Source organism: Bos mutus, chromosome 19 (assembly GCF_027580195.1).
Source record: "Bos mutus isolate GX-2022 chromosome 19, NWIPB_WYAK_1.1, whole genome shotgun sequence".
Classification (NCBI taxonomy): Eukaryota; Metazoa; Chordata; class Mammalia; order Artiodactyla; family Bovidae; genus Bos; species Bos mutus.
This window is the reverse complement of record NC_091635.1, coordinates 15,457,456-15,479,606: the sequence shown is the minus strand read 5'-3', so window position 1 is coordinate 15,479,606 and position 22,151 is coordinate 15,457,456. Positions and strand designations below refer to the sequence as shown.

General features: G+C 56.2%; 1 protein-coding gene across 2 annotated transcripts in view; it reads right to left on the bottom strand.

The window, feature by feature from the left end:
- The window catches only part of NTN1 (netrin 1), a 205,387-nt gene that overhangs the window by 5,638 nt on the left and 177,598 nt on the right, over positions 1-22,151 (bottom strand). For both annotated transcript variants that reach the window (XM_070389483.1, XM_070389481.1), the window contains exon 6: positions 12,593-12,667. In XM_070389483.1, the coding sequence (XP_070245584.1) occupies positions 12,593-12,667 (75 nt within the window). The remainder of the gene's footprint in view (positions 1-12,592; positions 12,668-22,151) is intronic.

Here is a 22,151-nt window from a genome sequence, read left to right as displayed (position 1 = left end):
CCCAGCATCCCCAGGAGCCCCAGCTTCCTCCTCTCAGGACTGAGCTGAATGCAGAATGAGCTTCCCCCAGGGTGCAGCTGCTGCCTGTGTGGGACCTCAGACTCCCGGTCCAGTTGCAGTGTCCCGCCCTGCAGCCAGGGTGGGCTGAGGTAGCTCAACAAGGATGCTGCCGGAGGCACCCCAAAGAAGGTGGCTTTGCCTATCTACTGGTGTTACGAGCTGAACTGGGTATCGCTCCCTGCCGGTAAATTAATACACAAGTCCTGACCCCCAGTAACTCAGAACGTGGCAGTGTTTGGAGATAAGGTCTTTAAGAGGTAGTTAAGAGGAAGTTCGAAGGGTGGGCCCCAACCCAATCTGACTGGTGTCCTCATAAGATGAGGACACAGAGACGCACTGAGGGAAGACCACATGAAGACAGAACAAGATGACGACTGCCTCCAAGCCAAGGAGAGAGCCTTGGGGGTAACCACTCCTGACAACCCCTTGATCCAGTACTTCCAACCTGCAAGGCTGGGAGAAAGCAAATTCTTGTTTGAGCCCCTCAGTGGTACTTTGTTCTGGCAGCGCCGGCAAACTCATAACCATTGGAATCAGAGACTCAGGATCCCGGGCCTCAGCTCAGGGCCAGGTGGGAGGGGAGGGCTGTGAGGCCAGAGAGCCGGCTGGACAAGGTCAGGCCCTGGGCTGGCCCTCCAAGCCCCCGGGGCCCAACATTCCCTGGACCTGCAGGGATGTGGCCCTTCCCAGCAGGAGGCCTGGAGACCCCTGCCCCACCTTCCCTGGTCTGCACCCACCCTCTCTCTGGGGCAGCCTGCTTCCCCAGCCTGGAGGAAGCCTGCCAAACACGGAGGATGCAGCCTGGAGGGGGACCTGGTGGTGGACACAGGTCGATGGGGACGAAGCGCTGGCCCTCGTCCTCCTCCCAGCCCAGCAGCACCCTGGCAGCGGGTGGGATGGGCCGGGGGCAGGGCAGGGGCGGGTGGTGGTAGATTCATGTGATTATGCTGGAAAGAGTCCACATTTCCGCTGCCCTTGGCAACGCCTCCGCATATTACACAGCCCACCAAGTATGAGCTGCACACGCAGTGCACAGGCCAAGTCCCCGTGGTGCACACACGGCTGAAAATACTCAAAATACACATTGAAACAGTGACCTCAGGCAGACCAACTCGGCCCCCTCGGGGAGCGTGCAGGGCTCAAGACAGCGCGGGGCCGCCACCAGCTCTGATGCCCTGCTGGCTGGGGGCCAGGAACAACCGGCATCTCCTGGGGGCCCACGGCACTGCCCAATTGGGGGGGGGTGGGGTTGCAGTGGCCAGGGGCAGCTTCTTGCCCACCCTAGCCGCACAGAAAAAACTAGACTTGGAAAAGCCCTGATGCTGGGAAAGATTGAAGGCAGGAGGAGAAGGGGACAATAGAAAATGAGATGGTTGGATGGCATCACTGATTCAATGGACATGAGTTTGAGTAAATTCCAGGAGTTGGTGATGGACAGGGAAGCCTGGCGTGCTGCATTCCATGGGGTCACAAAGAGTCAGACACAACTGTGTGAGTGAACTGACTGAGGCGCACGGTCTCCAAGGCTGTGTCCTTTACACCCACCCAACGCTAACTCCAGGCTAACTAGCCTCAGCCCCTGGGACGTCTAAGCTCCACAATCCGTGTGCCGATGTCCTAAACTGGCCAGAACAAGGAGCTTCGGGGAGGATCCCCCACCCCTTATTCAGAAAGGAGGCAGATGAGACGACCCTCAGAAAGGCAGATGGTGAGATCAGACTGGGGTGATAAGAGGCTTGCCGAGACCCTCCCCCCGCACGCCCCCAAAGAAAGAGGGAGGGTCCCGGCACTGAGCTGGGGGTGGGGGGCAGGACTCTAAAGCACTGACTAAGGGAGTGGCTAAGGCAGACTGGCTGGAACAGGAGCCTGCCCCACTTGCTGGTGTCTGCCCACTCCCAGGCTGGGCTACGGTGCAGGTGAGCTTCACAGGTCCCACAGTTCTGCTCCTGTGCAGTCAGTCAGCAGGCAGGTGTAGGGAGGAACCCCCGAGGAGACGCAGGTGAGGCTGGCTCCAAAAGGTACCCCCCACCACCACGGAAGTGGGGACCTGCAGGACAGAGCAAGCAGGGGAAGAGTGCGGCCCTGAGCAAGTAGAATCGGCCTCCAGGTCCCAGGGGCCGGGCTGCACCTGGTCTTCTGGCCTCCAAGTCCCCAGGGCCCCAGAGCTCTGCTGGTGCAGCAGCAGGCAGGCTGGAACAGTGCCCCCTCAGCAACTCCGGAGCTCACCGGAGGGCCCTGTGCTCCAGGAGCCGACCCCAGCCACCAGGGCAGGGCTTAAGAGGGCCGATCTCCCCTGCTGGCCCGTGAGTCTGCCATCCGGCTACCGGGCACATGGCTCTCCGTCCCTCGGTAGAGGCCTGCCCCTGGCCCTCAAGGGCGGGCTGGGGCTCTGAGAGGGAGAGCAGGGCAGTAAGCACCAGCCCAGGGAGGCAGGGGTCAGCATCGGGCTGGTCTGAGCCATGAGGCCTCGGGCTAGGAGGCAGGCCAGGGGCCTTGCCCATGCCCATTCCTGGCTCAGCCCGAGGCCCCGACATGTCCTTGCATAGGCGCAGACCTCTGGCTCTCCTCCCCCGGGGCCTCCACGTCCACAGGGTCCTGGTGCTGGGAAAGTGGGAAGCTGGCCAGGGTGAGCTGAAAAGTGGAGCTCGGGGTCCCACCTCGAGCTCAAGCTCAGATTCCTCCAAAGGGAACCATGCACCCCAAGGCAGCCCCTGGTTCCTTCAAAGCCTCACTCCGTCCCCAGCTCCTGCCCATCCCCAGAGACCAAGGATGGGTCAGCTCCGGACCGTCTGAGGACTGGGCACTGCCAGCACCTTGGACAGTCAGTAGCAGGAGGCAGCACTGGGCTGACTGCCGCCCCCCCACTCGCAGGTCTGGGGGATGCCTGGCTGGGGTCAAAGCTCCCAGCCAGGCCAGGTTCTAGGACCCAGCATGGCCACTGGGTCAGCGACAAGCACAGTTGATGCACGTTCATCTGCCGGCCCAGCCGAGGTGGACGACCTGCTGGTGGGGCCTGGGGCTGTGGCTCTGGGGAGGCGGGCAGGCCTTTCTCCTCCTCTCCCCACCAGCTTGGGACACCTCTGCACCGAGGCTTCATGCCTCCTGGAGGTCTCCTCGATTTATGGGCTGCTCAGATGGGGTCCCCAGGGGCTTCCCAGCAGCTGCCCCTCCCAAGGAGGCTTGGGTGGTCAGCCCTGGCCTTCCCCACCCCAGCGTGCCCTCCTGATGGGCCAGGCCAGCCCGAGACCCATCTGCCTCCAAGACGGCAGCCAGGACAAAGCAGGGAAGGACACCGGCCCCGCAGAAGCCATTAAAACCACGCGGCCCCATAAATCTCCCGGTATGGAAAGCGTGTCAGGAGCTGCAGCTGCTCTCATAAAGCACAGCTCTGACCACATGTTTCCCAGCAGCAGCACACCACCACCCCCACCCCACCCTGTGAAGGTCAGAAGCAGCCAAGCACGGCCAGCCTTGTTCTCGGGGATGCTAACCTGCGGCAGGGGCGGGTGGGCGGAAGGGGTGTGGATGGGGTGTCACAGCAGCCCCCCAGTTTGCATCCCATCAGGTGGAGGGCTGGAGGTGCGCTGTGGTCAGAAAAACCCCGGGGGCTGCCACCTCCTGCCACACCCACCAAGGCCCCACCTCAGACCTGGAATAAAATGGGGACCCCCCCAACTTGGGGTTAGGGAAGGTTCCATCCTTCCCTCCCTCAGCAGAAGTTACGGTGCACCCCTCTCTCTCAGACCAACACAGAGGTGGCCTCAGTTTCACCTGCCGGGTCCCGGTGTTTTTAGGCTCTGTTCTTGGGAAGCGAGAGGGTGAGTGGGCCTGGGATGAGCTGATTGCCCAGGGCTCCCTGGAGGAGGGGACATCAGGAGATCTGGGTTCAGAAGACCAGACTCTGGGGATGCTAGGGGCCCTGTTACCCAGGGGGATGGCCTGGCACACCCAGCCCTCAGGCGAGACGAGCTCAAGAGACTGGCCACCCTCTTCTGCAAGAGGCTCAGGCAGGACAGTGGACCCAGGCCTGGCCCTGCCCGAGCAGGGCACTCTTATCACAGAGACTGGTCTCTCCTGCAATCAGCCTAAGGGAGAAAGTACCTCCCCCCACCAAGGCTGACCCCCTTCCCATCAGAAGGAACTGTAACAGCCCAGCCCACTCCTGATCCAATGTACCCCACCCCCCCATCACAGCATCGCCACAGCTGTCAGAATGTGATCCTGGAGGATGGCAGAGCCCCGCCCCCTGCCCCCCAGGGCCTCAGACAGCCTCAGGAGATGCCCCACCACCCACACCTACCCCCCAGGTTGACTGCAGCAAACCAACCCACCCACCACACACACGGCAACAGTGGGGATGCTGCCTGTCTGCTGTAAAGTCCCGCAGGTCAGTTCCCATCATCACTGGGGCTCCAGCCTCTGGGGGAAGGGGCAGGCATGAGAGTTGGTCCCCACGCGCCAGGGCTCACATCCCGGCTGCAAATACCTACCTGCTTAAAGAGGGGCCTACCTAAGAGCCCCCCACCCACAGTCCTGCCACAGTCATGCTCGCAAACCCCACTAGGCTGCCACCTGGCCACACCCAGGACACTGCAGAGAGCCCTGTCCTGGAGGATGGGTGACCAGCAGGGACTTGGGTCCCTTGTCACCCTGTGAACACCACACTCACTCAGCTCCTAAAAATCAAACCACCCTCAAAGGATGGAACCTGCTTCTCCCAGGACACCCAGAGAAAGGGCCATGTTGCCCGAAACAGGGACCAAAGCAGATCCTGACCAGAGCTCTGCCAGGGGAGGAGCCCATTCTGGGGGTGACCCTTAGGAACCTTTGAGAAACTATTCTGTTTTTAAGGCCTCGGCTGCCTCCCCACGGGTAACCCAGGCTGCTCAAAGGGTGTGTACCCCCTGGGTGCGCCCCCTCCCATCGCAGCCTGGGCCAAGCAGGTAAAGCAGCAGGTGGGGGTAGACCCCGGGAACAGCAATGGTGCTGGGGTCCTCGTGCTAAGGCTCTGACCCCAGGGAAGGGGGGCGTCAAGACTCACGAGATCCATCCCCCTGGGGAGAGGTGCCCATCCCACCCCTGCCCGGGGATGGGGAGGGACATGCTCTGTGATCCTGGAGACGGGTCTCTGAGGAGCCGGAGAAGACAGGTGCTGCCTGCCTGTAGGGAGCCGGCTGGTGTCCCCAGGCGCCTTGGACAGATCACCTTTCCCCACCCCCACCGACCCTCGGTCTCATCTGGGAAATGGGAAGAAACATCTTTCACTGGGTGCCCTCCCCTACCCACACCTCCTTCCTAAAAACAGGACGTTCAGAGGAAAGGAAGCACCAGGCCTCAGCACCCACAGCTGTGGGGGCGGCAGAGGTGGGCGCCTAGGCTCTGGGCCCTGTCCGTGGGGATGGGAGTCGCTGTAGCGGGCAGGGCTGTGCCCACTCCTGCCCCCACAGCGCATGGCAGGAGGCCCCGGTCAGTGCAGCGCCCTGCGGGCTCAGGGGCTTCTGCCGAGCTGTCACTGGGGCCTGCTGCCCGCCCAGCCCAACCCAGTGGTCACCCGCATTCTGCGACCTCAGGCTGACTCATGCCGACCCAGCTCCACATCTGGCCTCCATATGGGGCTGGCACTCCAAGGGGGGAGGTCACATCTGGCTGGGGAAATCGGAGGATCCCCAGGGGGCCAGTGACCCACGCCCCCGGGGAAGGGTCAGTGAGCCTCTGAAACTCCATGCCACGTGCTGCTGGCTGGGCTGCGTCTGACTCTCTGAGCTGGGGACAGTACTGGGGCAGGTGGGGAGGACTGCCCAGCCATCACCACCAGCTGCCATCCGGACCTGGCTAACCACCCTCAGCGGGACAGCCCCCAGGGTGCTCCTCTAACGTCTGTACCCCCGCTCCAAGCCCTGAAGTCACAGTCTGCTGCAGACACAGGAGCCTGGCCCCCAGAACAGGGTTGATAACCTGCCCCGTGTTCGGCCCTTGAAGGGATTGACCCTGATCAGGAACAGCCACTGACCCCAAGGTCGAAATGAGGAAGGGCAGGGGGTCTGAAGAGGGGCAGAGGCCATCATTTGCCAAGAGGCCCCGTGTCCCTCATGAGGCCTCCCCATCACCCCACACATCTCATCCCTGGCCTGAGCATCGAGAGCCGGCAGGCACCCCCTCTAATCTACACCAGCTCCATGGGCTTCTGCAGTCCCTCCACCGCCAGCATCGTCTCCACTGCCAGCTCAGTCTCCTCCCTCCTCCCTCATGGAGCTGCCCATGACCTCCCTCCGCCGCACAGCCAAGCCCACCACTGAGTAGTCATAACCACCCTGCCTCTGCTAGAATCACTGACATTCTCACCCATCATCTTGGCTCCATCATCTCCAACAGCCCCCCCACCGTGGTGACAATCACCCAAGCACCATGGTGACCACTCCTGCTGTTCCCCCATGGAGACTCCTTTCTGGCTTATCAGGAGTGAGAGAGTCAGGGGTCCCATGGGGGGGAACCAGCCCTTGACCCTCAAGTAGGGGCAGCACCCATTCTGTTGCCAAAGGCTCAGCATCCTGGCATGGGAGGGGCGCGCAGGCAGGGCACATAAAGATCTCAGGCCTCAGGGGCCCCAGTCTTGGGCACGCTCCTTATCTTGCTGAGTCTCAGCATCCCATAAGGCCTTCCCTTCCTAGGTGTTTTTGAGGACTCACCCAGGGTGAGAATGAAGACTGTGAGATGCCCATCCGGGGCCTGCAGAGGAGGAACAGTCACTGGCCTTACAAGGCCTCATCTCTGGGGTTTCTGCCGCCCCAGGAGAGACAAGGTATCAATACTTGGGGGAGGAAGGGTCCACTCAGGTCCCCGGGCTCTCCTCTGCCAGGGGCCCATAAGACGGCACACATGTGCACACACACGCACACACACACACAGCCTCACAAACCCAGTTCCTCCCCACAAATGCCAACAGGACTTCCGCTTCGAGCTGTTATCCTCAGAAATCATCCTTGAGGGATGGCGGGAGGAAGGCGCGAGACCAATCATCTCATGAAAAGCATTCTGATTTTTCCATCCGCTGGTGCCAAAATGTCTTTCAACAAAGGGGGTGACTAATAGACATTTCTGGGAACGAATCATTTTTCCAAGAACTGGCAAAAGTGAGATGATCTCACCTTTCAGAATATGGGCTGTCTGTCCTCTCCCCCCACCTCTGAATCCCAGGGAAGCAGAGGTGGGTGGCAGCCCTCTGTGTGCCAGTGTGAGTGGGGCTGGCTCTCTGGTGGCCTCCGAGTGGCTTCTGCACACAGACGTGAACCCTCACCAGCCTCCCTGGCCTCCGCCCCTGTACCCCTATGTGCCCTCTCCTCCCATCTCCCCAGCCTGCTCCTGTCTCTGTGCTCAGACACTTTGCTCCCTCTGCCTGGGAGCCTTGCTTTGCCCAGTGAGCACCAATTACCTGGGCTGCCTCCTCCAGGAAGCCCTCCCTCCACACCCTCTCTGGAGGATGGGCCAGGCCCCACTTACGCCCACTATAGGCTAGACCCTGGCCAAGGAGTCTATGATCTAGACTGGATTGGGAGGGTGGTGTGACAGGGGCAGGCTGGTCCCCCTTCCACGTGAATCAGAGGGTAGAAGCCAAGGGGTGTCTTAGCCTGAAGTCATTGTCAAGAGGTGGCCTTTCCCGCCAGCCCCCACCGTAAATGCCCTGGGAACAGTGTCATCTGGCCATCCTGTCTCCACAGACCGAGGTTCTGGAACCCGGGCTTCTAGGTAAATGAGCCACAGAGCCAGTGACTCCAGAAGGGATGGACACGTTCTGCCCATGTGGGAGCCGCTGAGTGAATGCGGGCTTCATGGGGAATGCTCGTGGGTGCATACAGGCACACATCTCCGCACATACACACACTCACTGGGAGCGTTCTACACAAAAGAAGGGCCCCTCTCGGCTAGGTTTTCCTGAGAAGTTGACAGGAAATGCTACCACACTCGAAAATAATAAAAACCCCCATCTTTGTGCACAACTGCCCCACCCTGAGCCTGCCCACGAGTGCCTTCTCAGCGTTTGCAAGGTGAGCCGATTCCCCTAGAGGGCAACAGAGGACTGAGGTGGCCCCGGGACGGGGTGGGGGGGCCAGCGATGACAGCGGCGCCATGAACCCCTCCCTGCTCCTTGGAGATGGCAACAGGGCCACCCTCCTGCCACACCTGGAAGGCCAGCGCATCCCTTCATCGACCTCCACTGGACAGACCAGGAAACTGAGGCCCAGCCTGGTCCAAAGTCACACAGCGAACATGGAGTCTTCCTCAGGTTCTGTGGCAGTGGCCCTTCCCTACCTACAGATGGGAATGGAACTGCCATCCTTCTGGTCCTGGGGTCTCTCCAGACCAGAAAGGCATGGGGCTTGGCCCTCACGCCTCCCCAACCCCAATTCCTACCTGCTTCGTGTGGCACCCACCCTCACCTGCTGGGTCCTCTCTCACCAGGAACATGGGCAGGACCAGCAGACCCCAACCAGCCCAAGCCACTGCTCCAGCCCCCTTCCCCACGGCCTCCTGCCCACTGGCCACCACCCGGGTCAGCAGAGACCCAGATCCAGGTGGGTTGGTGGAGACCCAGATCCGGGTGTTCCGGCTGCACAATGTCAAGAATCTCCTGAGCTGGCCTCAGAGGAGGAAGGGGGCCTGGGGCCTGCCCTTCACTGACTTCCACCCCACGCACCCTGCTGAGGTTCTAATTAGCAGCTTCTGGAACATCCAAGTGCCCTAGCTGGAAAGCTGGAAAGTAGAGGAAATGCGTTTCCTAATTGGCTCCCTGCAGGGGTGTCAGTCAGAGACGGGGTGGGGATTATGCAGCCCCCTCCCCACCCTCCTGGGCCCATCTGCACCCCCGCCCCACCCCAGGCCAGCCAACTCCCCTCGCCCCCTCCTCCTGCTCACCTGACCCAGGTCTGCGGGTGTGGAAGGGACCCCTCCTCCAGGGGCCCGGCCAGGGGCCAGGCGTGCAGAGCCCAGAGGGAGACCTGGCCTGCCTCAGAGCAAGGCCCGGCTGCCCCCGCCCAGCCACCCGGGGTGCCACTCACTCCTCCCTCCACAAGCCTCTCCTGGGGTCTCCCTCCCCAGAAGCCCCTCCAACCCCCACTTTTGACACTTCCTTGTCCTGCCTCCTGCCTGAACACTCAGGCCTGGGTATCCAGCCGGGCGGGCTGCTCCCCAACTCTCAGGTAACCCCAAGAGTGTTATGGACAGTGCGGGGGACCCTTTGGGGGATGGGAGGAGCAGTGCCAGTCCAGGCCTCCAGGCCAGGGTATGGGGATGAGGACCTTAAAGCTGAGGGTGCCATGCTCCAGACCTCGTCAGCACCCTAAGGGGGCACCCCGCTTCTCTCCTGACTCTGCGGTTCCTCAAATCTTGCCCGGCAGCAGAAATGTGGACACCTGGGCAGTGGGCTGGCAGTAGTGTGGGGCCAGGAGCTGGGGTGGCTGAGGTGAAGTCTAGGAAGACCTGGGTTCGATCCTTGGGTTGGGAAGATCCCCTAGAGAAGGGAATGGCTACCCACTTCAGTACTCTGGCCTGGAGAATTCCATGGACTGTATAGTCCGTGGGGTTGCAAAGAGCTGGACACGACTGAGCAACTTTCACTTTCTTGGTTTTGGGACGGATGGGGTCCAGGAGATCAACGTGATGAGGGGGCAGGAGGGAGGCTGGGGCTCTGCTGGGCCAGTCAGCCAGCCAGACCAGGACCCCACCTAGGACACCAGCTTTCCTTGGACAATCCAGGAGGAAGTCAACAGCGAGGAAGGGAGGACCAAGTCAGGGAGCAAAAGGCAAGAAGAGCTCAGAGACTGAGTCCCCACTCCCCACACACAGCCCTGTTGCCCAGGATTGGCGGGGTGGGGTGGCGCAAAGCCAAGGCAGGGCTCAGGGCAGACCCCCCTGGGTCTATAACAAGAGGGAGCCAGGCCCCCTTCTGCAGAGATAGGGGCCTGCCTGCTGCTGAGGAGTGGGCAGGAGAGTCAGAGGGAGCCAAAGTGCCCCCGGAAGTATCAGGGGTGGGGAAGGCAGAATTCAATGGAGGAAAAGAAGTCAGAAGAGAACAAAACAAGTCCTAGAGAACCAGGTGGAAAACGGATCCATTGGGTAATTTTTTTAAAAAGTCCAATTTTCCCTTTTCTCATTGGAGGAACAGAATGGGGGTGGTGGTTAACCCTTCACAGAAAGTCTCCCCAGCGTCTGTCTGCTCAGAGGATGCTCCACACTGAAATTAAACCCACCCTTCCCCCAGGTGGCCAAGCTGCTCCTTCCTCCTGGTCTCTGTGGGGGAGGGAGATAAGGGGTGGCAGAGTGACAGGCCGGGGGTCTCCTCTGTGACCCTGGCTCTCTGACCCTGGGCATCCCCACTTGGCCCCCAGCCCTAAGCCTGGGACACCACAGGACCTTGGGCCTTCTTGCCCACATCCCACCTTGCCATCCCCAGCAGACTCTGATAGCTCGGGGTTGGGAGCACAGGGTCACCCAAGCCTCACCCCAAACCACCGGGGCCTCTTTGGCTACTGTCACCCTGGGTCAGAGACAGCACTTCCTTTATCCTTAAATCACCCCAAAGTTTGTTACCAAAATCACGGTTGGTTTTTCCTGTGAAAGTTGCCTTGGGATACAAGCACTTTAAAGGGGCTTCTTTTCAAGAATTCGCTATGGACCCAGGGCCTGGCTGCTTCAGAACAGATGCACAAAACCTACCAGCTGCTCCAGTACGATCGTGTACTGGGCTTCCGTGTGGGGTGTGTGCGCACGTACCTGTGTGTACACGTATGCCTGTATATGCACACACAGACACATGTGTGTGCACAATAAAATGAAGAAGTTTTAGAAGTTCTCAACATTCCTTTGGGTTCCTTTGGGCCTTTCTCTTCCCTTTGCTAAAAGGTCCTGACCATTGTCCTTATTAAAGAAGGACACCTTGCATTTGGTTCAAACAGCTGCCCCGATGAGACCCCAAAGGCCTGGCGTCCAGGCCAGGTTGCCAGAACCCCCGGGGTCTGGGAGGGACACCATGCAGGTTGTGGACAGTGAGGCCTCAGCACCGGGTCACTGTTCCCTCCCCAGCCCACTTCTTCCTGCCCTGTCACCCAGCTGCCAGGGGACCAGCCATCTTTACCAGGAGCCCACCAGGCACCTGGCCCCATGCTGAGTGCTTCCATATGACACAGTCGGGCATCACCCCCACATGCCAGACAAGGAAACCGCAACTCAGACACGCAACCGGACTTGCCCCAGGTCCCTCAGGAGGCACCCGATCAGGGCAGACTAGGAAAGATGGGCAGAAAACACAGGTCGCTGGCCTTTCCCTGGAGGCGGCCGGGTGATGCTAAAAGGGGCAGGACTGCTGAGGAACAGAGCAGCAAGACCAGGAACACCCAGCTGGAGCGGGGAGGTACGCGGGGAGATGGGCAGAGTCGACTTTCGGGTCCAGGAAGAGGGGGCCCAGCCTCAGCCCGAAATAGCCAGGCCCACCGGGTCAGGAGGAGAGCCCCAGAGTGGAAAGACCAGGCCCCTGGATGGGTGCCCAGGCTGCAGCTACCTCCTGCCTGAGTGTCGAACACCTTGACCTCCATACCCTGGGCCTCCCCAGCTCCACCAGCAGACAGCTGGACCATCTGCTTGGGATTTCTGTTTGCCTCTGAGCTATCTGCAGACACCTGCCCAGGGGCTGTGAGGGGCTCCTCTTCTCCCGCAGGCCCCCACCCACCCTGAAGTCAGCCTTGACCCTGAGTCCCGTGAGGTCTGGCCAGCCCAGGCCGCCAGCCAGCTCAGGGACCAGAAACCACAGAGCCGGTGCCCCCCTCCCACGGGGCAGAGCTGATGGAAGGCGGCAGAGGAGAGCCTGACAAAGGAGAGGTGCAGGGCCTCCAGGGCGCTGGGATAGATGCTGCACGAGAGACTGGCAGGTGGGATACTCTTCCCTGGAAGGGAGCCTGAGGCCTGCAGTGCAGAGAGTCTGTGCAGGCCCCAGCTCCCAACGGAAAAGGCCCTCAGTGATCCCTGAGGCTCTGGTCAAACTTCTGGTGCATCAGAATTACCAGCGAGCAGTTTAAAATGCAGATTCTCCACCCATCCCTGGAGGTCTGTTTTGTGGAGTCAACCCTCAAATCGGCATTTTAAATACACCACAGAGCTCTCTTCCTTTCTCCAATACCTGAAGGACTTCTCTTTGAGCTACAGAGCCTCAGGCTGAATGCCCATGAGTACGGATGAGGGCACAGAAGACCAGAGAGGTAAAGCGACTGATTTGCAGCCACACAGCCCCTCAGAGGCAGAGTGAAGCCCAGGACCCCCCAGTGGCCAGGATGCAGGGCCAGGGGAGAACGCAGTCCCCATACCTGTGGCTACCGCTCCCCCACCCCAAGGAGGAAGAGCTGGGAAATTCCCAGGCACAAGATCCATCCCCCTCAGCTCCTGGCCAGTCACAGGGACTCTGGGACTAACACCCACGCGGGGCCCCCTGCACCCCACTGGTCACATGGTGCCCTCCCCCTCCCCCAACAAGGGGGCTCTCACTCACCATAGTCCTTCTTGCAGTATTTTTTCATGTTAATCTTCAGCTTCCCTTTGGAGGCCTTGCAGTAGGAATCACAGTCTGCAGGGGACAGGAGAGCACAGACAAAACTTAATTAGGCGAAGAATAGGCTGGCGGGCGGGGTGGGCGGCCACCTCCCTAAACACCCAGAGGCTGGTGATACCCACAGGCCGGGCAGCCCGGAGGGCCATTCAGGGCAGGTCTGGCCCTCTCGAGTAGTGCTGGGACAAAGAGGTCCCCGCCTGACCCACCCCCACTGGCCCTCCTGGCCTCCACACAGGGACTCTGCGGGCTCCTGCATTGTGCCACCCAGGGCTTCGGAGCACCACACAAATTCCCCCGTTCTTAAGATGCACCCGGAGCCTGATTAAAGCCAATAGAGGCCTCATTGTCGCCCCGCGCCCTGGGTCTGTGTCAGGCGCTAGCTTCCATGGTGAGCAGCCTCTGGCTGGGGTCAGGCCCCAACAATAGAGGTCACGGAGAAAATTAGCAGCCCATGAAGCAGGAGAAAACCCCTTTGGTGTCCACGCTACTGGAGTGTGCAAATAAAATGCCCCACGAAGAAGAGTTCAGTTCTAATGAGCCCCACCACTGCTGAGAGCCAGGGCTGCTGGGCCTGCGTTTGCAGGGTATCACTTCAGGGGCGTCCCAGCGTCAGCTGGGCAGGATGTTGGGGGGGCGCCCAGGGGCCTGCTTCCCCTGGGGGTGGCCTGTGTCGGCCCAGCAGAGGCAGACCTCCAACACCGGCCCCACCAGGCCCTCTCCCCGCCAGCTCTTCAGTTGAAAGTCACTCAGTTGTGTCCAACTCTGCGACTCCATGGACTGTATACTCCATGGAGTTCTCCAGGCCAGAATACTGGAGTGGGTAGCCGTTCCCTTCTCCAGGGGATCTTCCCAACCCAGGGATCGAACCCAGGTCTCTCTCGCGTTGCAGGCGAATTCTTCACCAGCTGAGCCACCAGGGAAGATCAAAAATACTGGAGTGGGTAGCCGATCCCTTCTCTAGGGGATTTTCCCGACCCAGGAATCGAACTGGGGTCTCCTGCACTGCAGGCAAATTCTTTACCAGATAAGGTGATACAGTTCCTTGCCTGATCTGTGTTCACAAATCAGCTGTTGGCATGATGGCCAGCCCACCATGGAGTCTCACTACATCACTCCAGCACCCCCTGTACAACCACTCAACATGCCGGCTCTCACTAGATTCTCACAACCCTTCTTTGAGCTGTGGGGGTTATTCCCATTCTACAGATTAGGTATCGAAAACCACCTGCCAGTGCATCCCAGACAGCTAGCAAGTCAAGGCTGGGCCTTGAACTTGGGTCTGAGGTGGAAGGTCACTGTACCCACTGGAATTGGGCTGGGTGTGTGTCCTGGCGAGGGGACTCAAAAGGTGAAGGGGAAACACACATGGCTGCTCTAGAAGTGGGTGCCAGCCCCTCATACTCTAAAGGGGAAAACCCAGGCCAGGGTGGAGTGAGGAGCGATTTGTGAGGGAGCACAGGACAACAAGGCCAGGCCTCCTGGGCCCCCTGCCCCCCAAACCATCACTTAGATCTGTAGGAATATTCAGAGAGCACCCCAGAGTCAGCCTTTGGTCCCATGGGAGATGACTGCCTCCTTCAGGGTCCTAATTAAAGTTGAAAGAGCTCTATCCTGTTGCCCTGGGAGCCATGGGCCTGGCAGCTCCCTGCTGCCGTTAGGGCACCCTATTAGGAACCAGTCTCAGGAAATGAGAAAAACAGCCCCTCTTCCTGCTCCCTAGGGTGCGAGTCCTTGGACCACCCCCTGTCCATCAGCATGCCCTGCCCAGGGGCACCAGAGTCCACAGTGCCAGCTCCTCCTGCCACCTGGATGGCTACTGGAGTCAGGACCTCTCAGAAGGTGGGGTGTGGAGCATCCTGAGAGAGAGGCCGGGAGCCCACCGGGGATGTTGAGACACAGGGTGACAGTGACCCAAACCCACAGTCAGTGCCACTGGCACCCCCTCCCCCACACCGTGACACCACCTCACCGCTGGAAAGAGCCACTCTCCGCCATGACTCTGCCAACTCGGGCAGGTGACGCTCACAGCAAAGCCACTGCTGGGGCTAAACCCCGGCCATGCACAAGTAGCTTGCGTTTCTAGCAAGCTGGCTGGAATCCCCGCCTGCTTGCTCCACTCGGGAAAGAACTGAACTGCCAGCAGTGCTGATGACGTCACTGCATGGATGGCCTTGAACCCACTCATCGCTTTTTCATTATTATTATTTTTTTGGCCCGTGTCATCAGTACCTGCATGCTGGTCAATCACCTGCCATGCCTCCTCTATAGGGGGGAATCTCAGCACCCCCTCGACCGCCACCTCCCATCATGGCCCTGGAGGCAGCCCCTGACAGCACACCAGCTCCCCTGAGCCTCTGGGCAGTCCCTCAAGAGAGGGACCACGACTCTCAATCTACACATAGGACAGTTGAGTTCAGCAAGGCGCCACAGTACTGATTCCAAGTGCGCCCTGCACTGCAGGCAGGAGGGCAGGTGGCCCCTGGGACGACCTGGCCCTGCACCTCCAGCTTCCCCTGCTCCCTTCCCTCCCTCCTTGCAGCATCTACAGCTCTTCTCTTCAAAGCCAAGTATCCACCTGGGCCAGAGATTGTCCTCGAAGTGCATGGCATCCATCACTGCCTGATTAGATCCAGCTCTGGGCCCCGTGAGACCAATCACAGCCACCCTCATGAACATTAAAAGTCTGTCCCCCAATAACCACAGCCACCCACAGGGCACTAACCAGGCATGAGGCACTGCTCTCAGCCCTGCCTGTGCTTCTAACGGCCTGGTTCCCTACCTGGCTACACAGTGGAATAGCCCAGAAGCTTTAGGAAAACACTGGTGCTTGGGTTCCCCAAGACATTCTGATTTCACTGGCTTAAAGGATAGCCTGTGTGTCCAGATTTTTAAAGTTTCCCAGGTAAGACCAATGGGCAGCCAGGGTTAGAACCACAGTCTGAACTGTCTGCAGCCGTGGGAGGTGGGCCAGGGTCTCTGCACCCAAGATTTGTAAGGAGGACCCAGGTTGGCAGAGGAAAAGCTCAGAGGAGTGGCTGTTGACTCAAACTAGAGTCAGAGGACATCAAACAGCTTTGCCCTTATAGGAAATGGTGCCAGCCTCAACATGTGCAGATTTATAGCTGTATCTGGTTTGTTGTTGTTTACTTTTTGTGGGTCTTATGTCTTTCCTTTCTGTCAGCCAGAAATTCTCATCAGGTCAGTGTGCTTGTCGTTGTCAAATGTGCCCTTGTTACTGTTGTTTAGTTGCTAAGTCGTGTCTTATCCTTTTGTGACCCCATGGACTGCAGCCTGCCAGGCTCCTCTGTCCATGGGATTTTCCAGGCAAGAATACTGGCGTGGGTTGACATCTCCTTCTCCATGGGATCTTTCCAACCTAGGGATCGAACCCACGTCTCCTGCATTGGCAGGTGAGTTCTTTGCCACTGAGTCACCAGGGAAGCCCCCCACATGTCCCCTACTCCCTACCGATTTGCTGATTCTGATTTGGTTGTGAGCTAGGAAAACAGAAAGACTAGGCTTGTTAGAACTGTATGCAAAGCATGGGTCAATAGGCCTGGAATGAGAGAAGGAACTGCTGTCCTCTGGGTATGGTGAATAACCTTCAGAGCACTGACATCGTAGCAGCTCTCTGGCTGCGTGCAGACTCTCTGGGTGTGTGCCAGAGAACTGAGGTCACTCGACAAGAGGTCCTCAGATAAGGGAAGTGTTCCTGCATTTTCTTCTTTTATCAAATACACACAAAGCTACAGAGACTGCCTCGAGATGGACCAGACGAAGCTTTGAAATGCATCTTTGACTCCTTCAAAATGGCATCTACTTGGCAGTTACCCACGTTTCCTCTCCTTGTTTTGTTCCAAAATAGCTATAAAGACAATGAAAAAAATGAAAATTCACACTAATGCCAAGAACTAAACTGACAGATGACCCAACACTGGAATCTGGGAGCAATCTCTATTAATTAAAGACAGATGGTGGTAGAACAAGGAAAACCTGTCCAGGTTTTACCTCAAGACACAGCTCTTTGTCTGATGAACAGAAAAGTCCTGGAAAATAGGAAAGATGACAAGGAGACACCAACCAGAAAACAAATGGCAGGAAGTGGGTGGTGGGACACGGAGGTGCCCTGTCCAGAGAGAGCTTAAGGAAGAGGAGGGACAGACAGGAAGGACAGTGTTTGCAGCGGGGACGTGAACTCGTGTTTTTATCTAAATCACTGATGCAGGGAATGAGAAAGTCTGGCAGTGGAGACAGAAGATCACCACCTCCACAGAGCAGAAGCAAACTGAGAGAAAAGGCCAGTAGGGACTAGGAAATGAAGAAGGAGCTGGAGGTATTCCCCTGCCATCCAGCTTGGGGCTGGAATGGGAATCCAGCTGTCACGCCAGGCCAGGGATCTGCAAAATTTTTTTGCAAAGTGCCAAACAGTAAATATTTTTGGCTTTGTGGGCCATACGGTCTCTGTCACAACTATGCGAACTGTCGCCATAGCTCAAAAACAGCCATAGGCGACGTGTAATTGAATGGGTGTGTCAGACTTAAGATATTCTAAAAACACAGCCTCTATGAAGTAGGAAGAAAAAAAGATACAAGGGAAGGGAGGGCAAGCTGAAAAGGCCACATGATGATGCAAAAAGGGTGACACATGAGAGAAAGAAGAGCTAGAAAAACCCAAACCCAAAAGCCCAGCAGCACAATGAGAATTGACTTTGGAAGCAATCAAGAAAAATAACACTGTAGGAGACGGATTCAGAAACATGGAGTGAATTGTGGAGATTCTCATACACAGAATAAAGACATGGAAACTGCGAAAGAGAAAATAATAGGGACAGAAGAGGGAAAGTGGACAGATGGCAGATGCCTGGGAGAAAACTGCAGCAGAAACCAAATAGAACAGAAATGAGAACCAAAGAAAGTGAACCAAAATGAGAACTCCTGAGGTTGAAGGCCAACCTACATATGAAGGAAAGGGAAAGGGAAGGGAAGTCGCTCAGTCGTGTCCGACTCTTCTCAACCCCATGGACTGCAGCCCACCAGGCTCCTCCGTCCATGGGACTTTCCAGGCAAGAGTACTGGAGTGTGTTGTCATTGCCTTGAACTTAATTTCTGGGAAAAAAGAGACAAACACATCCACATACATCTTTGCAAAACATACGAAATACTGGATAAAGAAAAAAGTATATATACAGATTTAACATCAAGAAGAAGCTCCAGATGACCATGGAACAAAGTCTATAGGTTGAGAGGAGGGAAAACTTTGAGTCCCAAGACTTTTATACCTAGCTATACTGTCCTCTATGTGTGCAGGCCATAATAAACCAAAGACATTCTCTAGTATGCAATATTCCAACCATGTATCCTTTCTGAGAGGAATATCTGGTAGTGTTTTTCAACCAACTATGAAATGGATCAAAAATAAGAATTTAAGAGGGGAAAGTCACAGAATAAACACACTGGTGATATGCACAGAAACCAGCAAATAGAGAGGGTTCTAATACGGTTCTAAAAGTGAAGGCAAAGTTTAGAATAATTTTAAAATGTTTGAAAGGGAGCATCAGACAATGAATAGGTATGTATAAATAACTATAAAATCTAGTCTGCACTTTAGATCATATTAACAAAAACTAAGAATGAGGTGGGTAATACAACTCTTTGTCTGCGGTAAGTAGAACACCAAAGATGTTATTGCATGCTTGACCCTGATAAATAAGAGCTATTCGATCAAGCAGTGCTTTTGAAAACCCCAAAATAACCACAAAACACTAGAGAAGAGAAGAAATGGGTATAAGTAGTAAGACAGGAGAACACGCAAACTGGAAAATATAAAAGGCAACTGTGGTAAATTCAGATCACAGAAGAGCCACTATGTGAAAGCGAAACAATGACTGTCAACAGAGTTACAGATTTACAGGTGTTTAAACGCAACACCTCTACTGAAAAGCTAATTTTGAAACATTAAATGATTGTTGACGAGAGACTTGAACAAAACTAAAGCAATTCTTTAAAAGCTTACAACTTTTAAAGAAGTTGTAAAAGTTTGTCACTAGGTGACAAAGAAGTTCAAACGTAATAGATTTTGGTTTTTATTACGTCTTATTGAAATATGCAAAAACTTGAGAAATACAAAAAAGAACAGACAGAAATACATAACTAGTAAAAGAATGCTAAATTAATTCCAAGGAGCTGAAACTGCATAGGCCACATTTCCTGACCACAATGTAATAAATATATTAAACAAAAAAGAACGAAAATAAATGAAGTGCTTTTCATTCTAGAAGTTAGAAAATAAGGAAAATAAAACCCAAAGAGGGCATGAGGAAATAATTAGTAACAGGAGTAGAAATTAATACAGTAGGATGCTGAAAAAGCTTCAAAGTTATAAATATACCCAAGAATTGAATCTTAGTAAAGCCCCCAAACCAACAAATACACACACACACACACACAGATAAAACACTGTTATGTCTAATAATGAATAAAAGAGAAAATAGACTCATTAGGAAGTAATGAGAAAGGGGTATAACCACAACCTAAAGAAGATTTTATAAATTACAAGGCTATCGTATACAGCTTTGGGCTGAAATCTTGGCCATCTGAATGAAACGCATTCCTTGTTAGGGAAACATAAGGGACCAAAGTGAACTAAAGAAGCGATACCCAATCTGAATAGATAAAGAATCTTAAGAAATCTCTGGATCCAGATGGTTTCAGAGGCTGACTCCAAGCAAACATTTAAAGGATGTTTCACGCTCTTTGGTTAGAAAACAGAAAAAGAGGGAACGCTAATAAGATGAACCACATAAAAGTGCCTAAAAATCGATCACTCCTCAACTTTACAAGAAAAAAGCAGTTTCGTATGGTTTGATCTTAAATAAGCACTGCCGTGAGCTTAGACACACAGAACCTGCAGACTATTGGTCGGCCTCACTGATTAATCAGGTCTGATATTTTATGCCCTGAAGGCCCCCATTCTCTCTGGGCCCAGGGCCCCGCCCCCTGCTCTGCACAGGAGGATGGGGTGAGCAAGAAGTCCCACCCCCACCCCCCGGGGGATCCTGCGGGGCTAGAATTAAGGGTGTGCAGGGAATACTGGAGGATCTGCAGGGGCCCCTGCACCAGGGTCACCCTTCACCCTACCCTCCTCCCCAAGGAGAGGGGAGCTGCCAGGGAGGAGAGCTGGCACCGCCCATCTCCTCACCCGGACGTGCTCTGTCCCAGGGAGAGTGCAGAGACCCAGGGCCGCCATCTGTGGCTCGCAGCAGGCCCATCCTGGCTGGCTGGCATCCTGGCTCCTCCTGAGAGCAGCCAACCCTCCCTTTATTCCCCCCACCTGCTCCCCTGACCGACCAGCAGCCAAGAACGGAGCAGGGAGCCCCTGCCGCCCCACGCAGGCCCCATCCCAGTGGCTGGGCCCCTCCCTCCTCTTCCTCCACCTTGGGTAGCTCACCCTCAGCCCTGCCTCCTGTGCCCCAGGTGCCAAAAGTCCCGCTGGGCAGAGCTGCTCGCCGGATCGAGGCTCAACTCTGAGCATATGGCAGGCGGCGCCCGGCGTCCCCCTGTTGGAGCCAGGGGCGCTGCAGCTGGTACCGCCCCTGGAGCAGGGCGGGGAGCTGGCCAGGTTCTCACTCCTGGCAGCACCCTGGTTCCTCTGCTTCTGGGCTGTCGGCTCGGAAAGCTGGGTGGTGGGAGCAGAGCGAGAGACATCCAGCCACTGGGGTCTATCCCAGACAGAGGCCTGGAGGCTAGGGCAGTTTTAAATTCTGCTGGCTGGGTGCAGGGGAGGGGCTCCTGGAACCCCCCACCCCACCTCCACCCCTGACCCTGCTGGGGATAGAGCTCAAGGGGGCGGGGCCACTCTGCCCACCAACAGGTGACAGAAGACAGGTGAGGCCAATCTGCCCAGAGTTTTGGCTGCCTGACCTGGATCCACAAAGCCACTTGGAACTCTGCAGGCCAGAGAGACCGGCTGTCTGTGTGTGTCATTTTCACACGCAGAGAGTATCTGTAGGTTTCATAATGACTGTGTCAAGGCTGGAGGAAGCACTCCCCTCCAAGCCAGCCTTCACCCTCTGGGTCCTAGGCTGCAGATGGCTGACTCACTCCCCCTGGGGAGACCACCTTCTGAGCACCCCCACCACAAGCACTTTGATCGGCAGACAGCTGGAGTCCACAGGGAGCTCCCAAGCACCCACAGGTCTCTCCTGGCCTATACTGGTCTCGTATGCCCCCTCTATCACCTCCCAGCCCTGCCTGTCTCCACAGCATGACATCCATTGAACTCTGGGGCAGAAAGGCCAAGGTCATCATCCCAAATGAGGCAGTCCCAAGTAATGGACTGGCATGAGGTGCCTTGTAAAGCTTTGGGGAGAAAACCAAAAGTATTTGCAACACAGAGACCAAAGCGTGGGTGTCTTTAATATATAAAGAACTCTTCTGAATCAATAAGAAAAGACAAGCACCCTCACACTCCAAGGAGAGAAACAGGCAATTCACAAAAGAGGGGAGAAAGTAGACAAGGAGATGTTAATAATGCTCATCCTCAAATAATCAAAGAAACACATCTTTAATCAACAGAAATGTAAGGCCTTTGCCTAGGGAGGTGTCAAAGCAAACACACAGACTGAGATAATGTGGCTGCGGTGCAAATCAGTACCAACTTCCCCGAGTGTAGCTGCCATAGAAAGTCAAAATCCTGGAGAGCATACACCCTTGATTGCAGCAGCCCCATTTCTAAGAATGTATCATTGCTTCATACACTTCAAAGTTTGGCTAAGAGACTTCCACATGGCCGGCTCTGGGAGGCGCTAGGCGTGGCTCATGGAATGGTCAGGGTGGCCTTATAGCGGGAGAACATGTCAGTGACGTGAGTGTAGCCACACTCACAAAATGAGGACAATACCCAGCATGCGTGCCTTAGCAGAGGATGGAGTTAGGGGTCCAGGTGGAGACCACGTTGGATGTGAAGCCGCTGTGAGGAGAAGTTACATCTAGGAGGACGAGGGAGGAGCTCTGTGAAGCAGCCAGGCCAGGAAAGGGCGGCGCAGGACTGAAGAACCAACAGAAGACAGGCCTGGAGCTGGGGGTGGGGGGTGGGCAGCCTGAGATGAGACTGCATGGTTCATGGGCGTCCCTTGTCAACCATGGAAGGGGTTTGAATTCTATTCTAGAAGAATACACTGTGCACCAAAATGCAGGGAGGAGGGACTGCGGCTGGTTTCTGTATACTCCTGCTTCGTCTTATCTGTATGTTTAACTTTACGATAATGAATATACCATTTTGGTATTAGAAGAAAAACACTAAACAACATTCTGAGGTGAGTCTCTTCTTCAGTGAGGATGGGGACTGAATGGGAGGAATCCCATAATGACATTACATTCCTATTCAGCAAGGTGATATTTCTATTTCTTTTTTAAAATGCTTTTTATTTATTTTTGGCTGTGCTGGGTCTTCGCTGCTGGACGCAGAATTCCTCTAGTTGCAGCGAGCAGGGGCCACTCT